Source organism: Buteo buteo, chromosome 14 (assembly GCF_964188355.1).
Source record: "Buteo buteo chromosome 14, bButBut1.hap1.1, whole genome shotgun sequence".
NCBI classification, from domain to species: Eukaryota; Metazoa; Chordata; class Aves; order Accipitriformes; family Accipitridae; genus Buteo; species Buteo buteo.
The window spans coordinates 19,950,470-19,976,777 of NC_134184.1; the positions used below are offsets into that span (position 1 = coordinate 19,950,470).

The window sequence follows — 26,308 nt, forward strand, 5'->3', positions numbered from 1 at the left end:
TTTTCTCTCCCGTGTCCAGCTGAGGATGGGGGAGTGATAGAACGGCACTGGTGGGCACCTGGCGTCTAGCCAGGGTCAACCCACCACAGTCTGTTATTGGCAACTCTAAAAGAAGCAGAGCCTTAAAGGCATGAAAGAAAAGGTGCTCCTGTGGATTAATATCTGATTTACAATTAGGAGACAAAGGATCAGCATGGATGTAAAGATGTCACTGTGTAAAAATTTACCAGTAAGGACCACAAAGGAGGTGTGTTGTGACTTACTTAATTAAACATTCTCATAAATTGTGTGGAGAAAGAGTAAATAATGAAATAAAATGGCTTTATGGACAGTATAAAATTACTGAGGATAGTAAAAACCACAGACTGTCTCTAAGAAGTTGCAAAAAGATCTTGTGATGCTATGCATATAATGCCAAAAAAATTAAATATTGATAAGGTAAAAGTAATGCAGGTGGAGGAATGATCTGTATATGTTTAATGATGGGATCTTAACTAGCTGTCTCTTATCAGGGAATGAAAAAAAAATATGAACAACTTTTACTCATTGAGATCAGTTGTCTGCTTCTGAGAATGCTTGCTGAGCACTTTAGGTGGTTACAAAAGAGGTGGAGTTCTGGGGAGTATTAGGAAAGGACCAGAAAACAAAACAGGAAAGACCAAATCCTACTCCTCTCTATGTTCTGTTTGCACCTTTAATACTGCTTGTATCTCTAGTTATCTCATCTCACAAAGAATGTATGAAAACTAAAAAGCACTAAAAAAAGGATCAGTGATGGTTGCATCTAAGTAGACCTGTGAGTATGTGCTACAGAGTGATCTGAAGTCTGAATCCTCTGCCACTGAGATCAAATATAAATCCTGCAGCTTAGGTTTCTTTTTCATGGGAAGAAGCATGCGAGATGAGGCTGGTTGATGTTCTGCTCTCTCTTTGGCTCACCTGCAGTAAAGTCATCTTGGAATGGCATTGCCAGGGCACTCTGTTTAGTTGTAGCTAAGGATAATAACTGAGTAATAATTGAAAATGTGGGAAAGCCCCCTATCTCCATAAGAAGAGAGGTGTTTTGGTGGTGGGGGTGGTGGTTTTGGGGTTTTTTCTTGCAGTGGGGAAGATACGACTGCTGGAGACGCTGTAATAGACACATAAGATGTAAATGGCATGGAAAAGGAGAATGGGATATTATTTCCCCCAATTCAAGAATTGAGCTTCATCAAATCTATTTGAGCAACAGATTTAAAAACAAACAAAAGGAAATATTTGCCTTTTACAGGTATGTGCTTAAGCTGTGTAGTTGACTGCAAGGGATTCTATGGAAACGAAACCTAAATAGATTCAAGGTGCTATTAAATAAATTGAAGAGAAGTCCACAAATGTCTTCTAAACATCTCATTCTGGAAATCGCTAAAACCACAAATTTCCAAAATCTGTGATACACAGACAAGATATAACATTTACCTTTTAAACTTCCTTCTAATCATTGTCAAAATTACATCTGGTCACTGGTCACAAATGGACCTCTGCTTGCTCTAAACCCATACAGCTCTTTTTAAGTTCTATGAGCAGTTAAACACTAAGTAACATCTAGGTACCTAAATTCTATGCAAGACTGTATCAGCTATCAATAAGCTTTTCTGTATAAATACCATATTTTTTAATGTAATGAGTACCTTCTAAAGCATTAGGGTACCAGGAGATTCAATTCTAAAAATTTAGCAAATCCTCATGTTGTTTTAAATTATTTATCTTAAAGAATGTTTATAACTCTCTTTTTCTTTAAAGTCATCCACCTTAGGCAGCATAATTTCAGGTGTAAATCTCATCTAGTAGCGTTCTGTTTATTTCCAGAAGAAAGTATCTGTTTATTTGTGTTGATAAATAAAAAAGACACAAAAGAAATACGAAGATTTTAGATGAGTGATAAATAGTCTAGAAGTGTTTTTTTGAATTTTATGGGGAAGGTTATGTAAGGAACCACTGCCTTTGTAGTAAATAGCTTGGGAAGTTGAGTTTGGGTGCAGTTTGCTCAGATCATTCTTTTAAAAAGTACAGATGATTTTTTAAGTGGTGGATTGTAAAAAGCATAGAATGATAATTAATTATGTGAGAACTTGAACACAAGCTAATGAAAAAAACCCCAAAACAACCAACAGCGAGGCATAGCTATAAGGTTCACTTCTCCGCCTCCCCCTTCCCAATAAAAAACTGATGCTAAGAAATTACTGCATATTGTAGTTAGTTGATAGCATGAGATTATTTGATGGTAACATGCAGCGTTGGAGAGAGTGAAATGTAATGTCTGTTCCTTCCAAATTTGTAATTTCCAAAGCACCAATAAAACAAGAGTAACTGTCAGTTTAATCAATATTATGTGCAGGATGACAAATCTTTTACAATTTTACTTCAGTATGAAATTTGTCTTTTGGGATTCACACAGTAGGTTAATACATTTTCGGCATTCATTTAACAGGTTTTTTAAGTGTTCTATCAAAGACAACTTAATGTAACAAGTTTTCAGCAGCCTCCTATCTTGACAAACCACTTAAGATCTAAATACAGCGGTTATTTTACATTATAATATATACCATTATTTTGTTGGAAAGAGTATGGAAATCACCATTGTTAATGATCAGACATCTTTGTGTGAATTATTCTATTTTTTTAAATACTGAGGATTACAAAAAGTTTCTGTTATCTAGGGGAGGGGTATGTGTGGCTATTTTAATTAACTTTGTACCATAACACTGTGCCTTTAGAATTAATCTGGATTTAATAATGTGCTTGAAGGCTGTAAGTGCTGTCAGAAAGTAATTACAATATGACTTTCTTCAAACCTGTTTATGGAGTGCAGGTCTTTGGAAGTCCCCTTTATATAGAAAGGTGGCGCTCTCTCAGAATCTTTTTTGTGCTCCAATGTTTTTCTAATTTGGAACATATTCTCTTTTTTCATACTAATTAAGACTTTCAGGAATCCTTTAAATTGTGCTAGATGTTAGTTGAAAGATAGATTAGAGTCCGACAATGAAAAACAAAGTTTGTGAGAGAATTATTCAGGCACATGATTCAGGCATTTCCTGAACTTTATATTTTATGTATGATGGGGTATTTGTTTTCTAGAATGCTCTTGGAAAGTATATACTTTTTCAATACAGTGATTTGCTATAAATTAATCAAAATGCTAAAGTTTTCATATGTCTCTGCTGTGATTTTTTTAGATGTTTGATTTCAGTTAAAATGACTACTGAATCTGAAATATTAACATAAACTACTATTTTTAAACATTTCACTCCTCAAACAAAACTGTAACTAAAACATTTTCTAGCAACAGCATATATCACATGTGAGACAAAACACATATGCTTTGAGATACATAATGAAGACAGAAGAAACACTGTTGTTGCAAATCTTTATAGTGTGGAGTGTAATAGAACAAGGCATTTTTCCTCTATGATCATGCAATTCCCCATGGTTCGTTAGATGCATTTTCATTTTAATGGCTACTTATTTTTAATTCAAGTTTGGAGTACAGGAATAGGAGAAAAGATTTCACTCTAATGCTCTGACTGAGGTTTCAATTGCCTTTTGGAATATTACCTTAATTACAGTATTTATTAATCATTTATGAAAGTAGAACCTTTTTTCATAGACATGATCTTGCATATGCCATCAGCCTTTGCTTTGTGCTGTATTCCATCACATTTCACAGGCTAAGTAGGTTCAGGATAGGTCAGTGAATGATTATAAGATTACCAGTGAATTTGTAGGTGCTACCACAAGAAACAGTGTTAATGATTAAGTATCTTGTTTTCACTCCTGAACATTACAACATGGTGTTACAGGACACAGTACTGTGAATGAATTGTAAAAGCAAGACCACAAGCATTCAACTCCTTTGAGTTATTAAAGACCCAAGAGATTATTTTAAGGTTTTTAAGTTTTGGTGCTAATGGGCTCATTAATCAGAGTGAGAAATTCATAATAAAAACCAGTATATGTATAAGTGGAAGACAGATGAGTTCAAATGGGAAATTGGACACATATTTTAATGTTGAGGATGATTACTTCTGAAAGCCACTGCAAAAGTGGCAAATTATCCATCTCCAGATGTCTTTGAGATGATGCCTTTATAGGAAGCAATCTTCAGTGGATCAGATGTTATTAAGTTCAGAAGGGTAACTGAGCTAAAACTGAAAGGGATTCCAAGGCAGTTCCCTGCTGTGCAGGAAAACCTCCTCATGTAACCCCTTTTGTAAGCTGCATCCTAAGTTATTACACTGGTTCTGACAGACCTGTTCCCTGCCCACCCACTGTAAATCTGTTCTAGAGCTTGATACTTTAACAGCAAGAAATATTTTTTTTTCTGATTTCCAGCTTTCTTTTAATCAGATTTGATTTAGGTGAGGTTCCTGTTAGACTTGTTACCCTCCATTTTCCTTGTTTTCTTTTTCTATGCCTGTACTCATAGTAAACAGGACAGGGGCTCCGTTAGGGCATAAAGGTATGTGCTTACCTTGACATAAATGTTGAAAGGCTACACTTGTGCTTTTCTGCATCCAAACTTGGTTTGTGATATGGTTCAAGGGCCAGATTACACAATTGCCGCACACCTCTAAAACCAACATCCTCCCTAGTTGTGGATTCTGCATAGTGAGTGGAGTAAACTATGGCACAGTGGCTGAAAGAATTACTGGTTTTGGCTCTAGCATACACCACAGTCATGCACAGCAAGTTACGTTGAATCTTGAGACACACTTGTAACCTTTGCTGAGCAACCCAGTCGCTAACAGTGCCACTTCTGAGACTTCTCCAACACTAATTTTGTCTTTACTCATCTTGCTTAAGATGCCAATTCCAACTCTTGGCCACAGTCGTAAGTGCTCCGATACGGTGTGCTACCAGGTCTGAGTTGATCAACATGGGCTAGTAATTGCTGTACCTGCTACAGAATGAGTATGCATGTATGTTCCCATCCTGAGGGAGTTTTAATCTATCCACAGACAGCATATTCCAGCAATGGCCAGAAGCTGTGGGGAGTGCTGATGGGGCTCTTAGAAGACATCCCTCTTCCCTAAGCTCATTATTTTACCCTGGTATTATCCTGCCCTGCATGATGTTGTAAGTGATAGACCTTATGTCCTCCTATCCTAAAAAAATCCTAGTTCTGTTCCTTCTCCCATGGCAGTACAAGTTATAGAGTGGTTTATCTCCAGTGGTTGCTCCAGTGTTCGCTTGAGCTTTTTTCATACAAGGAGAAGCTTAGAGAGTTGGGACTCTTCAGCCTGGAGAAGTGAAAGCTCAGGGGGAATCTTGTCAATGTGTATAAATGCCTGATGGAAGGGAATGAAGATGAGGTGGGCAGACTCTTCTCAGTAGAACTCAGTGACAGGACAAGAGGGAATGGACACAAATTGAAAAACATGAAATTCCGTCAGAAGACAAGAAAACACTTCTTTACTGTGAGGGTGGTCAAACACTGGAATACATTGCAAAGAGAGGTTGTGGAGTGACCTTCTGTGGAGATACTCAAAACCCTACTAGACGCAGACTCGGACACATTGCTCTATCCAACCCTGCTTGAACAAGGGCACTGCACTAGATGATCTCAAGAGCTCCCTTCCAGTCTAAATGATTCTGTGATTCTGGTTAGGGAAGCCACTGCGGCCAGACTATAAATTGGATGGTAGTTCAGAACTGGGGCAGCAAACTTGTACCAAAGCATAATTACAGGAGCAGGGTAGGGAAGAAAGAAAAGTCATGCTAGGAGAGTAAGAAAGTGAGAGTGTTGTGATGACTACTTCCCTGGAGTGTTATAATTTAAACCCAGAAAATTGTTGTTCTGTTATCTAGGTGAGAAGGGTTACATTCCTGCTGTGCAAACAGCACAAATGAAAAAGTTGGGGGAGCTCATATTTTCTGTACTTGGGGAGTACTAAGGGTACATTTCATACAAGTAAAAGCAAAAGAAGACAGTCACCAGAGTCAGTACAAGTGTGTATCCACACTTTACAATACTGTACCAATGTGACGGTTTGCACTGTGAGTCTCTGTTTTTGTCACTCTTAGCCATTTCAGTCCAAAATACCACCTGTGGATGATTCACAGTGCTGATCTCTTTTGCTATTTTCTTGAAATTATGCTGAGAACCCTTCCAATAACAAATATATCAATCTGGGCCAATTCAAGTCAGGGAATGCAAATATTCCAGTTTTTTATGTCCCCAAATTGTGCTCCCTGGTTATATTAACCTTATTTTGGGAAGGTAAACTAACATTAAAAAAGATTCAAAAAAGGCGGGGGGGGGGAGGTGGGCAGAGAAAGGTGGATAATGAATAACAAGAGAACTTGTTCACAGGCTACTAGAGTTCTGTTTTTCCTAGATACCATGCTAGGAAGAACATGTTGTGCATGCACTGGGGCTTAGCACCCAGAAGTTCCAGGGTTTATGGCATACAGGACTTTCCATAACAGTGTTAGAAGACTTCTTCAGTCAGGGGGAGCAAGTTGTGTAGATGTCCTCATGCATTTAGCAAGTTGTGTCCGTTTCGTGTACAGGTTTAGGCTTCTTGGATCTTCTTGGAAGTGAAGAAGAATATGTGCAGCATGTGTGAGCCAAGATCCTTCAGCAAAACAGGAAACAAACATTAACTATTCTGACACAGATAAGGAAACATGCAAGATTATGGCCCACTAGCTTGAAAGTTTTAGCCAGGTTATTTTGAAGAACTGGCATATCAGCAAATGTCTATGACCAACTGGTTGGGAACTACAATTAGACTGTGAAATCTCAGAATGCTGCATGATATTGATGAAGAATCAGACTATAATCTGGCTAATTCTGTGGAGTCATATCCTAAAACCCTATCATAGTTTAACCCCAGCCGGCAGCTAAGCCCCACACAGCTGCTCACTTGCTCCCCTCACAGTGGGATGGGGGAGAGAATTGGAAGAGTAAAAGTGAGAACTCCCAGCCAAAACCAGCACAAACCTGAAAATTTTTTTAAAAAAGAATTCATTTAAAAGTTGCAAGTAAAAAAGGAAAATATTTAGATTGTGGTAGTCTAGTTTTGTCATCTAGAATTCTCTTATTAAGATTTCAGTATGCTGTGTGAGCTGGTATCCAGTCACAGTCTCTTCTATCCTCAACTTGCTGTCTGCTCTCCCCAAAAAGCAGCAGCTACTGATCTCTCTTCCCAGTCATGAAGTTCAGAGGAGCATACACCTACATGATCTCTTTCCACTAGCTGCCTGTCCTTTGAACATGCCAGCCTTTATATCCCTTACGTAATGGTGACATCAGGCTGGCATCTGGTACTGGAAGAAACATGTAGCTCTGGATTACATGGGGTAGATGGAGCTCACTCTCAGATAAAATCTGGGATTTGGCTAGAGAACCAGACCATAAGCATATTAATAAATACCGGTCCTTTGTTTAATAGGAGTTCGGGAACTTGAAAAGCCCATTCTCCTTAGAAAAGAAGATAGGACAATAGGACAGTTTTGGAAAGGGGATGTACTCTTGTATGATACACAGTTGATAGGGAAAACTGGGCATACAAAACAAGAGGGTTGAATTCAGTGTAGCATAGCAGCAATAATTCCAGACTGAAATAGTTTGGAGCTTGGCCAAAATCAAAATTGCCTTTCGGTTCTTTAGCACTTCAGAAAGTATAGTATATGATTTAATATGGAAATCTGATGCACTGTTTATTTATTTATTTAAATGTTCTCATGAAAACTTAGGTTCTATATTAAAAGCTGTGTGGTCTTAAAACATTCATTGACACTTGTCATGTACTATTTAAGTGAAAGGCTAGTGTACGGATACCTTTTTTTCAGCATTATTTTATGCTTTTCTCATTTTTTATTGGAAAGGCCACAGCATCAAAATGAATATAATGTAAAACTTCTCAAATAAGATCCCTACATCCAAACCCAAAAAACCTGCTAAGCATTTTACTGCCACGGCAACTCTGATGTAACAGGTTCTAAATAGCACTCTGGGAAAGTGACATTCTTTGTCAAGGTATGAAATAATTTCATTTTTTTTATAATACTGAAGAAATTATTCTCAGGTTCTTCGTTACAATTTATACATGCTGATTAGTGAAATAAATGACATAAACATCAATGAGGACTAACTTGTGCAAGATAATTTGATTCCATGTGAAATAATGATCATTACAGGTCTTGATTTAAAAAAAAAATCAAATTCATTTGTATTGATGACATCATTATAAGGATATATGTAGTAGAGTGTACTTTTATTAAATTCCATTTGGTAATAGTTTAATTTCATTAGAGCATTTTTGTTCCTATGATACACAATCTGTTAGACTCAGATACTCAGGTGCTTGCTTATCTACCTTTAAATACAGATATGTTTTGTTTACATGACTCTACTGTGCTAATACTTTATTGCCATTGAATTCTAATCCTGTGTGCTGCCAAGGTTTAAAGGTGAAACAGCTCTACTGTGGAAATGCTATGACCCCACAGCAATGGTTATTGCATGATCATTTTGAGCAAGTGGTAGGGGAACTCAGTGAGACATAGCTTTCTCCAAGTGGGTTCAAAGACTTTCATACTTTCTACTGTAAGTTACCTTTTCTAATTTAAAAGCAAAAATCCACTACTCAACTTCATTAAAACATTACAATTCTTGCTGAAGGGAAAGGCTAAGTGAATGACCCATGCAGGAGAGGCATTAGTTACAGCCCAGTTGATCTTAAGAGACTCATGAGACAGTGAAGAGCAAATGTACAAAGCTTCTTAAGTATCTGAGTCAAAAGTTAGAGGTCCTGAAAACTCATAGGCCTCTGTCACGTAACCCTGGACATGCTTAAATGCTGAGTACCCTTCTTCTCAAAATGAAGGTTTCTCAGCCCATGAGGACCTAAGCATTCCTGAAAGCACTTCACTAGAGCAGGACTGAGTAGTTAATTCCTATCTTGCACCTTAATTTCAGGAGAATTTAAAATTTATTTCATTTATCTTGAAAATTTTAACCTGTAGATTACATACATTTTTCGTATCCGGTTCCCTAAAGTGCAAACATGAAGACCAGTTATATTTTAAAAGAAAGGCAGATATTTTCCACAATAAGCATATAATAAATTATTTCTGTTATGATAAAACAGCAACCTGTTGAAATATGCTTTGCTGCTCCAAATGAAATGAATCTCAAGGAATTAAAATATGATCTAGGAAATTCTAAACATTCAGTAGTTAATTTAGGAAATGCTAAATACTTGAAAGAGAGACTTTTTAGCTCTGAAGAACCTGGATTTTATTGCTGGTTTATATATATAGAATATATATAAATATACCATATAAATGTGTGTATATATATACACAGAAGGTACAGTTATATAAAGATTTTTTATTAAATAGCATTTTCTACAATACTCAGCCATGAGTAACATGAAACTAGTGTCAGTTCAGAAGAACAGTTTTGAGCTTATATGTTTTATCTGAAAACTTTGTTAGGTTCTACTTTCAGTCAATGGTAAATCAGTACAGAGGCTGGAAAAAGTTCTCCTTAAGCATATATCCAAATGAAAAGACAATTAAAAATGATAAAAAACTTAACCAAACCTAAAATTATTATTCTGAATTTAGAGGCTCTGCTTTGAGTGTTGTTCAAAATTAATTAAGTTCTGTGAGTTCATAAAATGTATTCCACCATCGCAATGCTTCTCAGTAATATTAGGTCTTTAGATTAATATGCTCTTGCAAAGCTTGATGGTGGTTCCTACTGAAAAGTAGGGTTATATTTTTTTTCATAATGGGATTTAATATCAGTTTAACCAGCCTTAATTAAACTTTGGCTTATAAATCATTTTCTTGAGAAGTGCAATGGAATTTTCTGAGGTTTATGGCTTTTTAATTAAAACTAATAAGCCAACTTGTGGTTAAGTGCCTGCAAACTAGTTCACTTACATTTCCAAGCTATTGTACGATGTTCTAGTCACAATTTAAACTTTATCGGGACTCAACAGATTAAAATGTTTGGCCATAAAAATCTAGTTTTTTAGGTACCTATTGACATTTAATCAAGCAATTTAAAAAAAGAACTGAGTCATGTTTTGATCTAATTATCAGTTATGTGATGATAACTTAATAGCACAGTTAATACAGACCATGACCATATATATACCTTTGATTGTTTGTTGTGTCAGCATCCCATTTTGGGTATATATGTAGAAGTAAAACGTTACTTATTGAAAGTTAAGTTTTACATATAAAAGTATTCACATTCATAATACTAAGCATCACTTTCAGCTTTAGCCAATTTATTCTTTTTGCACATATGTATTCGATGTGTAATTGCATTACACATTTCAATGAACTTCTGTCTGTCATGATTTTGTCACGCCTACGTCTGTATTATTAATCTCTGCTAGTTTATATAAAATAATATGCAGTTAACTTTTAATAGATTCTTTTAAGCAGTAACTTTCAAATAATATGATGTTGGAGAATTAAAATAATAATTTCCTTATATTGCATGGGGCAGGGGGAGGACAACATGTTACTTACTAGGGTCAGAGTATAATTCTGATGTTTTAAGTCTTGCACCATTTTTTTTTCTGTATTAGTTATATTGTCTCAGTAATACTGTGTTACTTCTATTTCAGTTCCTGATGACCAGTCAGTCTTTCCCCTGGCCCAGACCCAAACAAGCAATTATAGACAGTATTAATTTGAATTTTGATACACTAAGAACTGAACTGAGTGGGTGTAGCAGTGGAATTATACACTTCCCTCAGTTTTGATGTTCTTAAGTTAAGTCCTTGACTGATGTTTTGTCATTCCTTCTGTGCTTCTCATCTTACTCTCACGGTCTTTCAAAAATATGATTATGAAATTCATTATTATCTTTTATCTACCAGATATTGTAACTTCTCTCTCCAACACTTTTTACATTTTTGTTCTATGTCAAAAATTAGATTTTTTTCCAGGAGGAGGGTCTTGTGCCTCCAGTCTATACGCGCTTCACTTTCTTCTTACAATTGTCTATGAATCAAGAATATGAGAACACATTTGCAATTTCTTCACAGAGTTCAAGCACCCTAAAAGAAAGATTTGTAGAAAGATACCCTGCAGAACTGTGTTTCTGTTGTGTCCTGTTAATGTAGGGTAGGTAGTTCAGGGAGTGCTTAATTCAGTCCTTAGAATTCAGTCAATGAAACAGTTTTGTTTAGTTTATATAGTTTATATCTATATGTTTTTATATAGTTTATATAGTTTTTGTTTAGTTTTTTATAGCTATTACTATGTGTTATAAATTTCAATACTGTGAGATTTTAATTGCTGTATATATTTTGCACATTAGCTGGATGTTAACAATCTGTTCTAAACAAGTTCAAGAAATAATGCTAAGTAAATGGTGTGGATCTTCTTCTCAGCCTTGTCATATATATAGACAGCCATCATCTGGATATTGATAATAGAACTGTATATGACCGATACATTATTTAAGAAATAGATCAGATAGTGAAAAAATACAGGAAAGTGTAGTATGTGCATGTAAAGATTTACAGTTTATTGAATGTGCTGTTACATCTGAGATTATAAAAACTTCAAACAATACACAGATCTGCCCTAGCCTTTACTAATTCTGACAATTTTAAATTGCAATATTACCATATAATCTTCATTTTGCTTTCTGACTATATTCACATATGAATTACAACTATAGCTGTTTAATTCTAATAATCTTTGATTTGTTTTTCTCATGAGCTGTAAGAGGGCTGGGCATGGCAGATATTGACTATGGGTTTATTAGCTTTAACAGCTGCTTGTATTTTCTTCCAGTATTACTGAATCCGAAATGCTTTCTTTTTCTCAGGAGAATATAATGGAAGTTATAAGAAATCAAGAATTTCTACTTCTACCGGCTGAAGAGCTCCATAAACTTCTTGCTAGTGATGATGTGAATGTTCCTGATGAAGAGACCATTTTCCATGCCTTAATGATGTGGGTGAAGTATGATATGCAGACGCGATGCAATGACCTAAGTATGCTACTTGCTTATATCAGATTACCACTGCTTCCACCTCAGGTATTTTTTAATTTAATAATAATAATAATAATAATAATATCACTGTTACTGTGATTATAATCTGCAACTACTAAATGCTCTGGGTGTTTAAAAGCAAAACTGTTAAGAATTAGAAAAAATGAATGGCAGCCCTTCATCCAGAGTGACCTCAATAAACTTGAGGATTGGGCCAACAGATACCCAAGAAGTGCAGAGTTGTAAAACTGAAGAGGAGTAACCGCAGATATCATAACATGCTAAGAAGGACAGGCAGAATAGTAAATACTCTCAGGAAAAAAAACCTGGGGATTATGACAAATACTGGGCTGAGTATGAGCCAACAGCATGAACGAGGAAAATTGCATATTGGTCTACATCAGGAAAAATTCTGTCAGCAGGCCGTGTAAAGTTATTGTTCCCATAATAGCTGGTGCTGCTAAGGGTACACCCGGAATATTGTTTCCAATTTTGCCCTCCACAATTTGAAAGGCATAGGAAGAAACTGGAGAAGGTCCAGTGATGGGCTACCAAGGTGGTACATCAGCTAATAGAGGAGAGGCTGAGGAAGTGGGCTTGTTTATTCTTGGTCACCCTTACAGCTCAGTTGTTAACTCAATCCCTGGCTCTGGTTTGAACCACTCCAGTTAGCTCTCTTCCAGACAGCTATTCTGTAGGGGATTGTAGCCCTAACCCAATTCCTGCTACTCAGTTGTTTCTTGCCGTATTACCTTTACCAGTATAAGCGTAGCATATGATTCTCTGACATGCTTAAGTAGTTATTCTGTTTCAGCTAATATTTTGAAGAATATGGAAAGAAAGATGAAGGTAGGCTAAGGGTGGCAGCTCACTACATGACCAGACACCGGTATATTATGTCTAGATGTACAAAAAATATACCCATTCTGAAAGAAATTGAGAAAAGAATGCTAGGAAGGAGATGATTAAAACAAAAACTATCATAAATCATGATGCTAAGATTTACAGTCCCTTTGTGTCATACTGACATCTCAGAGGATTGGGTGGGGGGTTTTGTTTTACTTTCCAATATAAAATATGCTACAAAGGAAACAGTCAAATACGACAAAGTTAAAGGTTTCTTTGTCAGAAATGTGAGCTGTTTGTTTTTCAACATCTATGCCTGTTGAGAAGCTAGCACATAATACTGTGCATTACTGCAGTCTTTAAAGTGTTTTTTTTTTTAAATCTGCCAAGCACTTACAAAAAGTAACTTAAACTGTTCACACACCAACCTCACCTCTAGCTCTTATTGTGTAGAAAGAGATCATGCAGGCTTTGTTGGTTACTGGTCCCTGCCCTAGTTCTTAGTAATAATTTTCTTTAAAATTAATATCTGCAGGTTCTACCACTATGGATTTAAATGAGGCTATTGACATAAGTCAGATGAAAGGAATACAACTATTTTGTTTGTTCTGTGAATTGCTGAAAATGGTGAAAAATAGAACCAAGATTAAAAAGTTTACTTTCCTTTTCAGTAGCCTTACGTAAAACACCAGGTTATATATGTATGTGTATAAGGTTTGTAATAGTTTCATTCTTGTCTAGACACCCTTTCCCATGAAAGTTCATACCAGAAGATCTTTCAAAGTCACTTCCAACTGGGGCTGTTCTATGATTCTATGATTCTGTGGTATATAAGGTATCAACTCAAATAATCTAGAGGCAAGATTTCAAACTACTTTTATGTTCGGAAGCTTCTAATCCCACTACAAATTCTAAATGTGTGGCTCATAAATTTAGCTGCATTCCTCCAGTCAGTAGGGATTTTACTTCATCTATGTATCACATACTTTGCTTACCTCTGCACTGCTGATTGCATGTAAACCTGTGATCCCCACATTACCAAGCTGAGTGTTGTAGCTGTTTATCCATAGTGTTAAAGGCAATTCCCTGTATAGTTGAGTAGCTATGTCCACACTACCTGCTTCTGGGTTTCCTTTGGTGTCTCTGTGGCTCTAACACATACGGATATCCTGCGACACTGCTATCAGCACTAATGTCCCTCATTTATGGAACTGAATTGTGTCCACTTTGTTATACATAGTCCTCATGAGAATATCCTGGATACCTTAAGTTATCTGAAGTATCACTATATCCCATGTTTAGCAACTGAATTAAATCCTAGACTTCCACTGCCTAGCCTAGATAAGCATCACAAATGTAAACGTATCATTGGTACCTTGCATCATTGACACCCACCCATAAATTCCTAAAACAGTTGTGTTAAACTCAAACGTAATTTCATTGTGTATCTTTTAGAAAATTTCTCATAAAACTTCTTCTTCAGATTCAAGTCCAACTTTTATAGGGAGCACATTTCTTTCTGAACAGCCAGGAGGCAGGTGACCAGTGAGTAGGGTATATGAAAAAAAATAAGTTTCAAAACTGTTTGTGAGGAGTTTCAAAAAGAACTATTTTCGAGTGATATATTTCTGGCAATTCTCTATATTTTTTGTTCAATTTAATCTGAAAATTAACCCTTATGCACTGGTGCTTGTCTATAATTGAGTACTGCATCATATAAATATTTGCTATAATGCTAAAAAACTACTTAAAAATTGTTTCCAAATTGAAATTAAGATATAACAAAATTATTGAGAGCTGGAGGTGAAAACTTACTTTTTTTTACCAAAAGGTGAATTTTTTCCTACTATGGTTTATATTTAAGTATAAATCAAATAAAACATTCTATCATTTTCATTGCACTGAAAATTAACTGAAGAGCTCTCTGGAGAGAAGCCAGGTCAAAATTAAAAGCTAATCATTGGACCTTTGCGGAAAAAAAAAAAGATTTGGGTTCCTTACTTTTAAATTCACTAAAAAAGATGAAGTCATGGACTGCAAAGATTATTAATAGATTGGAAAGATTGTACTGAGATCCTCTTAAAATGAAGGCTTAGATTTATAGCCTGAGTTTTTATGATACCTCATTTCACTTTCAAGGTGCAGTAATTATATTGGCAATGTAGTCAGACTTGAGTAATAGGATATCAAACAGTGTAATTCAAAATTCAATAGCAGAATTTAGGAGAAGGCAATCAGTATTAACATATTAAAAGGAAAGCATCATGAAGCTGAAAATGAAATAATAGAACCTGCAATGCTGCCACAGAACTTCAGTTTAATTTTGCTCTTTTGTTTTGCCTGAAACCATTTGCTAAACTAAACCACTTCATATTTCTTCAAGTCAAACCAGAAAGATTAGTGGCTTGACCAATATAAGAAATTATTTCACATTATAACAGCTAAGATTTAGTTACTTCCTTTCAAAAGGTGTTCCAAATATTTTGTGTTGATCTGTACAGAAAATGTATCTTAGTATATGTTCATTTTCATTCTTAAAGGATTCAGGGAGAGTAAATATTTGGTGAGAGCCTTAAACCTTGTTAATGCTGAAGTATTTTAGATTATTTACTTGAATGGTTCATTAACAAACACATCATAAATATTTTTTCCTGTGATTTTTAATAACATTCTTCACTGAGGGTAAGTTAATAAACAAGTTAAGAAACAAATAAAAAATATCATTAAGCTGACATTTTGTCAATTGTTCAAAAACTCTAAGAAGCTATTTTGCATAGCTAAAAGGTACCACAGTTGCCCTCAATTGCAGCACTATTTTTAAATGAAATTTGAATAAAACCGTTTTAAAAAATCTAACAAAATTAGGACATGTAAACCAAAGCAAAAGCACTAAAGAAAATTTGTGGATATGTCTTTTTTGACATGATATCATAAACATATACATAATCACAGAATGACAGAATGGTTGAGGTTGGAAGGAACCTCTGGAGGTCATCTGGTCCAACCACCCTGCTCAAGCAGGGACACCTAGAGCCAGTTGCCCAGGACCATGTCCAGATGGCTTGTGAATACCTCCAAGGACTATGCCAGGGGTCAGTCAGCCTCACTGTATAAAAGTGTTTCCTGATGTTCAGACCGAAGCTCTTGTGTTTCAGTTTGTGCCCATTGCCTCTGGCCCTCTTGAGAGAGCAGCGCTGAAAAGAGCCTGGCTCCATCCTCTATGCATCCTCCCTTATGCACACTAGTAAGATCCCCCCTCCGTGCCTTCTCTTCTCCAGGCTGAACTGTCCCAGCTTTCTCAGCCTTTCCCCATAGGGGAGATGCTCCAGTCCCTTCATCGGCTTCGTGGCCCTTTGCTGGACTCTCTCCAGAATGTCCATGTCTCTCTTGTACTGAGGAAGCTAGAACTGGACACAGCGCTCCAGATTTGGCCTCACCAGTGCTGAGTAGAGGGGAAGGATCACCTCCCTTGACCTACTGACAATACCGTGTCTAATGCAGCCCAGAACACTATTAGCCGCCTTTGCAGCAAGGGCACATTGCTGGCTCCTGTTCTGCCACACTGCTTTCCAGCTAGATGGCCCTCAGCATATATTGGAGCATGGATATACATACACATGCATATGCACATACACACATTTCATTCTTTTATAGTAGAATGTTCTTGTGAACCTTTTTTAGTTAGAGGTGAAAATCTATCGTTGTGGAAAGATATACCCATTAAGGTCTGGCTAGAACAGCTAAAAGTGTTCTCACCTAGTTCCCTGACCCATCATCTAATTAATACCTTCCCCATGATGCGTGAGGTAGTCGTTACCATCCCCACAGCTCTGGGAGCAAAACAGCTCATCTGAATCCTCACTAATTCTATATAGGCAAAAGTCTAACCTTGTCTGCAGTTGAAGCTAAAACATTAACTTCTGGCCTTGAAAGCAAACAGTATAGAAGAGTTTATATCACTGAATTCTCCTTGCATTTCTTTCCTCCTTTCCCAAAACAGAGTGGTTTCTTCTCTGCTTGTATCTCCTATTCCCTGACTCAAGCTGTACCTGGAAAATGTTCAATGCAATTCATCAGATGTTTGAGCCTCTGCCTAGCCCTGTTTTGTTGACTAGTGATGTAATTGCATTTACTAAGACGAAAAGCTTGTTTTTGCTGATTGTCTGTACACAGTGTAATGTATCTGTTAATGTTGAGGCTACAGCATGAGTCAAGAATGAGCTTCTATTGGGCAAAACATTATTTTTACAGTGTTTCTTAAGAGTGTGAGAAGTTGCTAATGACAGTTGGGCTGCTGAAGGAAATTACAAACAAGGGTTAGGGGTTAACACATGATACTGATTGCCTAGATTAGTATGACTAGTAAAGAATGAGGATGTTATGTTATAATGTTTCTCAGCAAAGATGTGTATGATAAAAAGAGCACAAATATTTACTTGCAGAAATGGGTAAGTTAAAGATAACTTGTACTACACCAGTGTGCTGTGTTTATAGTGGATGTTTTTTGCAACTACTTGTAATAGTACATCATTGGTTAACTATGAAAGCTAAAAAATAGCATAGGGTAAAGCATAGATGTTACTGCCTTTCTCTCTGCAACACTTTTAATAATATCACTTCCAGAGGCTTGCAGATCACATCAGTAGGATAATACATAGTCTTTGAGTATTAAATACACTGCATCTCAGATCCAGTGAAACTGCTATAGGCATCTAAATTAGGTTTCTTGCACAGGGGCAGAAACAACCCAGTCCTTATAAAGTGAAGTATGTAAATACTCTGTAAGTCCCTGGAGAGAAAGTGAACTGATCCACCTGGGTTCTATTCTTATTTATACAGAGATGTTGTAGGGAACCGGTAGGAAATACTAAGCCTCTAAATCCCCTCAGAATGCACACGTTACATCTGGCCATACATGATTTAAAAAATGTATATGAATTTGCATGTAATAATTGAGTAGAAACCCTTTAAATTGTAGCTTCGATAATTGACGTTGTGAAGCAAACTTGTAAATTCTTTCCACAGCTCAGCTGGCATTTGGCAAAGAGGGATTTCTCTATACTGCTAAAAAAGCAATTAACCAGGCAGTCGTCAAACTTTGAGGTTCATCAGGTTCTGACCTTTTCAGTATATATTGGGCTAGAAGAAACAATTGAAGGATCCTTTACTAGCAAAAATGGAGGGTATCACTCTATGTCAGTCAATTTCTAACTTTCTCCTTCAGAGCAGTGTGATTGATAACATGAAGTGGTAGCTTTTTTCAGTTCTCTTACCATCCCTAGCATCACTAAAGAAGTGCAGCTGATATGAATTTACACCTGCCTAGCATTCTAGTTTTTTTAGAGTGCTTCTCACCTACTAGTCTGGGGTAAATGCTAAGTATGTGTGTATATTCAATCATCCTTTACAACATTTTGTGAATTCTTTCAATCTTTTCTAAATGAATTGGATGCCAGGAGATTATAACTTTAATCTGAAAGGACTGAAGGTATGAATCAGTTTCTTACTCACCTCTGTGTGTAGGCTTCTCCACATCAGATAGATTCCCGACCTCCCACTGTAGACAATGAAGATCTAGTGCAGTTCTCAGCACATAGGAACAAACCTATGTGCTTATTTGAGAGGTGCCATGGATTATCATGCTGCCTGGCTCCCATCAGGTTTTCTGGAAGTGTTCCCTCATAAATCCAGTGCCATATTTACTGGCCTGTGTGGATTCTTAGACTCCATGTGGCATCTCAAATGGTGCTAAATGCTTGGTTTTATGCAAGTGAATTAAGCAATCACTCAGTTTAAGTGTCAGCCTGTATCAGAATAATAGAAATCTGGAAATGTGAGGAAGCTTGACAATATTTTTAATGTAATTTTTATTTTAACTACAAGTAAATAAAAATAAATTAAGTACATTAAGAATTAATAACTTCTCAGTCCATAAAAAAGGAGGTTCCAGGCAAGCTTCTAGGATGGTTTCCATATTCCTGTATTAGTTTATCAATGTAGGAGAAATCTAGGCCTGAATTTTCACTTTTCTGTGAAATGGCAATTAGTTGATTATAGTCACTAGAGGCAGAATATGCTGCCATTTCTCTGTTTCTCTTACATAGATCATGCAGTAAAGCTAACGTTTTTCTTTTTTTTTTTTTTTTTGACAACTTCTCTGGCTGTGGAGGTATCTTGTCAGCTGATACTTTATCTGAAGAAAGATGTGATAGTTCAATGCAGTGTGCAGATATGATTCAAAGGGATCTTTTTTTGTCTTTTAGCTAATTCTAAGTGTCCAAAAGTCCTGTCAATATGGCTGGCATTTCTTTTGTAGATAAGTGACAGTGTGAAAATTTGTAAACAGTGAAAATATTAACCATTCAACACAGCTATGTGTGACATTCATTTCCAAATACAGTTTTCTGTCAGTAAAGTTTAGTAAATATGAGTAAATATCAGTAAAGTATCAGTAAATGCTTTGAAGCTGTTGTGAGATGCTGTTCAAATAAAAATTTGTGGCAACATAATGCTATAATACCATTTCTTTATCCTACACACAGGCAACTTACCTGACTTTTTATTCAGTGTCTTATGGTATACTGAGCATATGGTTTGCTACTAAATATGTTGGGATAAATTTATTTACTTGAAGAATAGATCTTCACTAGGTAAATCACTTTTGCACATAGTCTTAAAATTATTGGGGAATAACAACGATGAATAGAAAATACAAACCTTGCCTCTCTTTATATTAATTCCCCATTGTCAAAGGTTCATAACAATGTTTTGATAAAAATATTCTACTTCTGTTACTCATTCTATGCAGTTCATTCTATGTGAAACATTTATTCTCATAAATGTCCCCATGAGAATGTGTAGAGTGTGTTCAGGTGAAAACAGGTATTTATTGATACATTAGATTATATTAACTGTCCAAATCAGTTATAAGCTCTGGGAATATAAGAGCACATCTTCCCTTGACCTTCAAAACAGCACTGTTTTCAGTGCTTACTTAAATGTGTAATACATTTTTATTTCCATAAAATGATTTCTTTAGTTTTGAGAAGACAAATTTTGCCTGTTTATAGTTTTACAAGGTCATATTATTTATAGTCATTATTTGGCACCTTTCTATCTTTTTCTGTCTTAGTGACTGTCAGATCGTAAGTTGTATCAGATTGTTGCAGAAATTGCTCAGTGTGTGTGTGGCTATTCAGTCATCCTCTTTGACGACATATTTTTAAGCTCTTTCCATAAATTTTAACTGAGTAGGGTGCGAGGATATTATAACTCACATCTGAAAATCCTGTATGTTCAATGAAACTATTAAAAGTAAATCAGTGGGGGTGGATCAAATAACAGTGGTGTACTCCATGTCATTTTCCACATCAAACTCATTTACCTTTATTTTTTAATCATACAAATAAACTGCATCATAATAGGTTGCATGGATCTCAGCAATGAAAATTTGCATAACTTTCAACAAGCTCTGGTGTCATTTAGGTGTCTACTTGATATGCTGAGACTTGCCAACATGCTTAACACCCAGCTGTTCATAGCAATTTTAATGAAAATGGATAGGTGCTAAGCACTTTTAAAAGTCTGCCAGTGTAGTTTACATTCCTAAACAGAGCTGCAAGTTGCTGACCACTTTTAGCAATCTTGCTTTGAATACGTTTTCAGATACCTGATTCCCTTAGACCTGTCCTGGCTTTGTTTTCATTTATGGGCATACAACATGACAATTGCAATCAGATTCAAACTGTACTGTATGTAATGAACACTGTTGTTTCACTCTCCAGTAAAATATTTTGCTCCTGAGTGGCAATAATAGCAAAAATCCAGTTCTACTGGATTTTTAAATGATTTTGTGGAGTTTATCATGTAGTAGTGGGCTCTATTTTGATTAATGAGGGCAACAAAGAAATTGGAGAGAGTTTTATCATAGGAGAAAACCAAGCTTTCTGCAGACTTCACAGTGCTGTTGGGATATAAACAAGGTAGCAAGACCTTCCAGTGTGGGCCAGAAATACCCCCAAACCAGAAAGTCATTAAAATCTGTCAGTGGAGTAGATTCAGCCTGTCTCCAATCCCTTAACTATCTAAGCAGCCCTTCTCTGGACTCTCTAGTCTCCCTTAATTCCCTTCTCTCTCTTCTACTGGGGAGCCCAGAACTGGACACAGCACTCCAGGTATGGCCCCACCAGTGCAGAGTAGAGAGGAAGGCTCACCTGCCTCGACTTGCTGGCAATACAGCAGCCCAGGATGCTGTTAGCCTTCTTTGTGGCAAGGGTGCCTTGCTGGCTCCTCTTCAGTCTAGTGTCCACCAGGACCCCAGGTCCTTTTCTGCCAAGCTGCTTTCCAGCTGGGTGGCCCCCAGCATGTACTGGTGTCTGAGGTTGTTCCTCCCCAGGTGCAGGACTTTGCACTTGTCCTTGTTGAACTTCATGATGTTCTGTCAGCCCCTTTCTCCACCCTGTTGAGGTTCCTCTGGATGGCAGCACGACCCTCCCAGTCACTGTCAGCCACTCCTCCCAGTTTGGTGTCATCAGCAAACTTGCTGAGGGTATACTCTGCCCCATCATCCAGATCAGTTATGATTTCTGTAATTTAATGTGGAGGTATCTAAGCTAGTTTTAGAGTAACTAGCTTATCAGAATAGTAACAGGTGAGAGTTGACCCTAGCAAAGATCAAACTGTCCTTCTGTATGGCAAGTTTTGCTGCTGGTTGTTGGTGTTCCATAGATCATGCCTCCAGAGGTCATGCAAACATAACTCATTGAAGGTAGTGAAGGGAAAGATCAATCACTACTTTCAGTAGTTGTTAACAACAGGTAGTTGTAAAAACACAAACCTTTATTGCTCTTAAAATGGTTTGAAATCTGTCACTTCTAAGTAAAGAAGGAAGGAAAAAAGGGGATTGCAAATGCTTGGACTGGTACAATGGGATATCTTGAATAGTCTTCCTGGAAAAGGGTAGAGGTCTAAGAGATGAGTTGGACTCCCCTTCCCTAATGTTAAGTCCCAATTTTTGCAGTGTAGTGTTGTTTTCTACATCCTTCCTTCTCCCTTAAATGGATTTGGCGTAATAGAAAAACACATAATCAGAAACATGTTCCTCTCTAGTTCTAGTTGAGCCATCAACATTTCAGAGATTATATATGTACTGGAAGAATTCTTCATATTAATCATTTATAACATTTATCCTTGAAATACACTATATGGAATAGGTGTTTAAATAGACAGTCCCCTTTTTATATAAGGTTTTCTTACCCATTCTTTTTGCCTATTTCTAAGACCTGAAGATCATATTTGAAACACAAGAACATTATTTAGGGAAAAGATGCTGCTTTTGTTCCATTTCTTTGTAGTTATTCTCTTATAGAAGTTTTAAAAAAATGTCGTCAATTTTGGTAGAACACAGTTAACTACAGTTAACAGGTAACTACAGTTAAAAATAAAAAACCCGGAAATTTTAAAATGTAGGCTATTACCTGTTATTGACTGAATAACATTTGCATTCAATTTGCTGGCATCTGTCATGCTTTTACCTAATCTTCTATTTGATTTATCACTTTCTGAAGAAAAAAAAAAAAATTTGATTCAGAAGAGCTTCAAATAAAAACATCTGCCTTTGAACCAAAGGAGACCAGACAATAAGAATATTTTGTCATAGCCCAACCTTTTTGTTGCTTCTAGTGTTGGGGTATTTTTTTTTATTTTCTCCTTTTTTTAATGTGATTTTTTTGTTCATCTTCCTTATGAATGCAATTTGACCTCTAGAACTTTTCTTATTTCTTATGTAGTATTTTAACACTATTGCAAAATATTCATGGGTCTTAGAATTATGATATTACTTTTTTCCTCAAGGATTAGAGAAGAAAAAATTATGACAGATTGATCTCACCTAACTTTAGATATCTAGAAAGTAAATATCTAACACATGAGGTAGGTATTTACTTTAAGACGGGATCTATCTTGAATTAAAGATTTTTTTTCTTCATTTACTGGAGAGATAGCCTAGCACAATGGTGTTAAATGTAGAACTCTGCATCAGTATAATTAAGTGTGTAGAAAGCTTGCATCTTAGATTTTGCACTCCTTATTTCAGCCACCATGTAAAATCCATAGATTTATAAAATTGTGAAAAGACATCACTAGAGGTAGAAGCTGGCGGGGGGAGGAATAAAACACTTTTTTTCCTAGATTGAATAACATTTGAATCATTAACATATCAGTGTGCTAAGTAAATTCATCAAATTAGTACCAGTTTCAAGGATACACCGAGTAGTACTAGTAGTCCAACAAAAGTCAGAATGTGTGCCTAAAAAGTGTGGGCATATTTACAAATTAAGTTAAAATTAAAGTTTGAACAGTGTGATAAAAGATAACAAGGGAACAATTCCAGAAAATAATATTGAAGATTATAATAAATGAGCTCATTAAATCATAAGCATTGGGGAAGTGTTAATGTTGTGAAAGTGGTTTCAACACTACAGTTTAATTCCTTAACACAGATGCTACCAATGAATATTCCAATCCCATTACTTAGTTTATTCAAGAGAGTGGGCGAAACAAACCCCAGTTTCTTCATTTTTATATCAAATGTAAAGCCTCAGAGAATGTGTGTGTGATTATTTGTTAATCTAATATATTCATTTTGGTAACCTAATGATAGATTAAGGAAAACAAACTTCAGCTCTGCTATATTATTTTTGTTTTGTTTTGTTTTTTTCTTTGTACCCTGATAGGGGGGAGGGATAGGGAGGACTCAGGATTATAACTGAAGGGTAGAAAGCCAGTTTAAAATTTCTTCTGAATGTGAAATGACTTTTGATGTGTGGGGAAAAAGTTGGAAGTACAAATCAATTAAACACCGAACACATTTCCTCTGCCAGTGACTGTGATCACCAAAAACACCATCTTAGCAGATGTCAGAGTTCGGCTGTTAGACAGAAAACACAATTAGATTTCTTTCCAAAATTCCAGTCCAAGATTGTTCACTATTACTGCTGTGGGATTGATCTCTTTGCCATATATTATTACCTGCATGCCTACACAGATCACAGAGTTACAGACAGACTAGTGAAAGTCTGTTATGTCTAAGCAGTAAATCTTAATGTAGATTATTTGTAATAGAAATGATTAGCTGTATGTTTCAAGAAAAAACTGGTCTAGAGTTTCTTAAAGATCCTTAAATCTGCTGCGTCTTATTGCTCAGGAGAAAATAACCTTTCTCTGAGAATACAGAAATCTGAGGGATTTAGTATAGTCTCTTTCTTTGTGAGTTAGCTGAGCAGCTGGCTTGACTAACTCATGCATTATGAATAATTTAGTCCGTGAGCAACACAAATATTGAATTTCATGTACTGAATGTTTGTGTTACTACAGAAAAATGCCTGGAAATCATCTCTGAGCTAAAATAGGTTTACTGAAATGATTAATTAAACATGAATAAGAAAGAAAGAACTCTAAACAGATCCAGGATGTTCAATAAGCTGAAAGAAAATGGTAGAAAACAAAACAATATGAGACATGCTAAATTATAGAAATTATTAATTGCAAATATATTTCATTATTTTATTTCTAAGGTAGTATATTGAAATGGTTGTTCTAAAAACAAATAAAAACTCAAAAAGATAAATTAGGTATCAGCTTTTTTTTAAATTTCAATTTACAGCCCCTAATTACAAAACACTCAAGTGAATAAAGCAGATGATTATGTTGGATTTAGCTCAATTCATTCAATTCCTAGCAAAACAAAAAGGTTTTTAAGTAATATTGCTAAGGTTTAGTTGGATAAAATGGGATTTAGAAATGGAGTTTAAACTTCAGCACCATACATGATCACATTGTGACCTTGTGATCTCTACATTTAGGAGTCCGGAAAAGATAACAACTTTTGTATTTTTTAAAAGACTTAAAGGAGAGAGTAAGGGAATGTTTAAGTGATTTAATCTACTTCAATTAATATCCATTTGCAAATCAGGATCTGGATAAAGAATGACAATGTTGGTAACACCTTAGCATATCCTCAAAGCACGAAAATTGGTGAAAAATAATTTTATGACTGCAATACATTTTTATTTTCCTTTCAAAATATAGCAATTTAAAAGTAAGAGTTAAAAGAAGTGGTAAAACATATTTGTAGCAAATTCACAATTATATGATTCCTGAAGTTGTACATTCTGTTATGCAAAATCAAGTGAATTGTTTATGTACAAAACTGGCCCAGTTTTCAAATTAATATATCATTTCCGATATCTTTTTTTTAAGCACTATTCTAAATTTTAATCTAAATTTTAAAGTTTTTTTTTTTTTTACTATATCATTGTTCTCTAAATGTAATTCTTAAACATGGTAATAATACATGCCTAATCAATAGCCCCAAATACTTTCAGTTTCTCACAAAAGTGAAAACATGCTGCTGTTCTCATTTCTGTTGTCTTAGTATTTTTTCATGAATAATTCATTTGGTATGTATAAAAATAAAATTTCTTGTGTATTTTTCCATAGTAGAAAATATTCCTGATGACTGAAATATCTTGCTCATTTTACTTGAGAATAGTTAATAATATTATTAGTGGAAACCATTTAAAGTTCTAATGCAGGCATTTAAATGAACGTCTTGCATTGTCAAGAGAGCCATAATTCTCTCTTACTTAAATCTGTTCTTTTCAAGTATAGATATTAAGCAGGAAATTCACTTAATGTTGCAAGACCAAAAATTAAAGTGAAATTGAAAGAAGCAAGGCATACTTTAATTCCATTCCCCAGTACCTTTCTGTAATTAATTTAATAAATATCTTTCATTTTTACCTTGGACAAAGAAAGAAAATTATTTTAGAGCTAACCCATAGTATTGGAGAATTCTTGATTCTGAGATGCTTTTATCCACTTTTTCAAGCATGTAATCACCTTCATACAAAAACTATGCAGTAAGGATGTTTAAGATTAGAGAAGCTAGTCGGAAAATGGGCTGTAAATTTTCAACTGAAGTAGAAATAAGAAAAATTATAAAGAACTGGCATATATTTTCTGCAGAAAAAATCCCACATTTTGTAAAAAATGTTAATTCTGAATATATCAGTCCAAAACTCAAAAACTTTTTATTTGAAAATTCTGTTTTTTCATGGAAAATGCTTTCTGTCTTGGAAAAGAAAAAATTACTATTAGTTCTCTTTCTTTTTTTGTAATATATAGAGAGTATTATGTATGTGTTTTCAGGGCTGTGTGGCTTTGTCCATGAAAGAGATAGTAAAAAAAAAAAAAAAGGAAAATAACATATTTTTATATACAAGGGAAACTAGGCAGGCAGAGTTTGATAATTTTTGATGTCGTGTCACTTGTCATTGAAAGCCTACTCATGCATCTTTTTGAGCCCCACAAAGAGTGTTTGCATGTACACTTTTGTTCTTCGATATATGTCAGGGAGTGAAATAATTAAACTGAATCTCCTTGTAT

At 35.6% G+C, this 26,308-nt stretch overlaps 1 protein-coding gene across 2 annotated transcripts in view; it reads left to right on the forward strand.

Moving 5' to 3' along the window:
* The window catches only part of KLHL1 (kelch like family member 1), a 234,295-nt gene that overhangs the window by 133,342 nt on the left and 74,645 nt on the right, over positions 1–26,308 (forward strand). For both annotated transcript variants that reach the window (XM_075046094.1, XM_075046095.1), the window contains one exon: positions 11,849–12,061. In XM_075046094.1, coding sequence (XP_074902195.1) covers positions 11,849–12,061 — 213 coding nt within the window. The remainder of the gene's footprint in view (positions 1–11,848; positions 12,062–26,308) is intronic.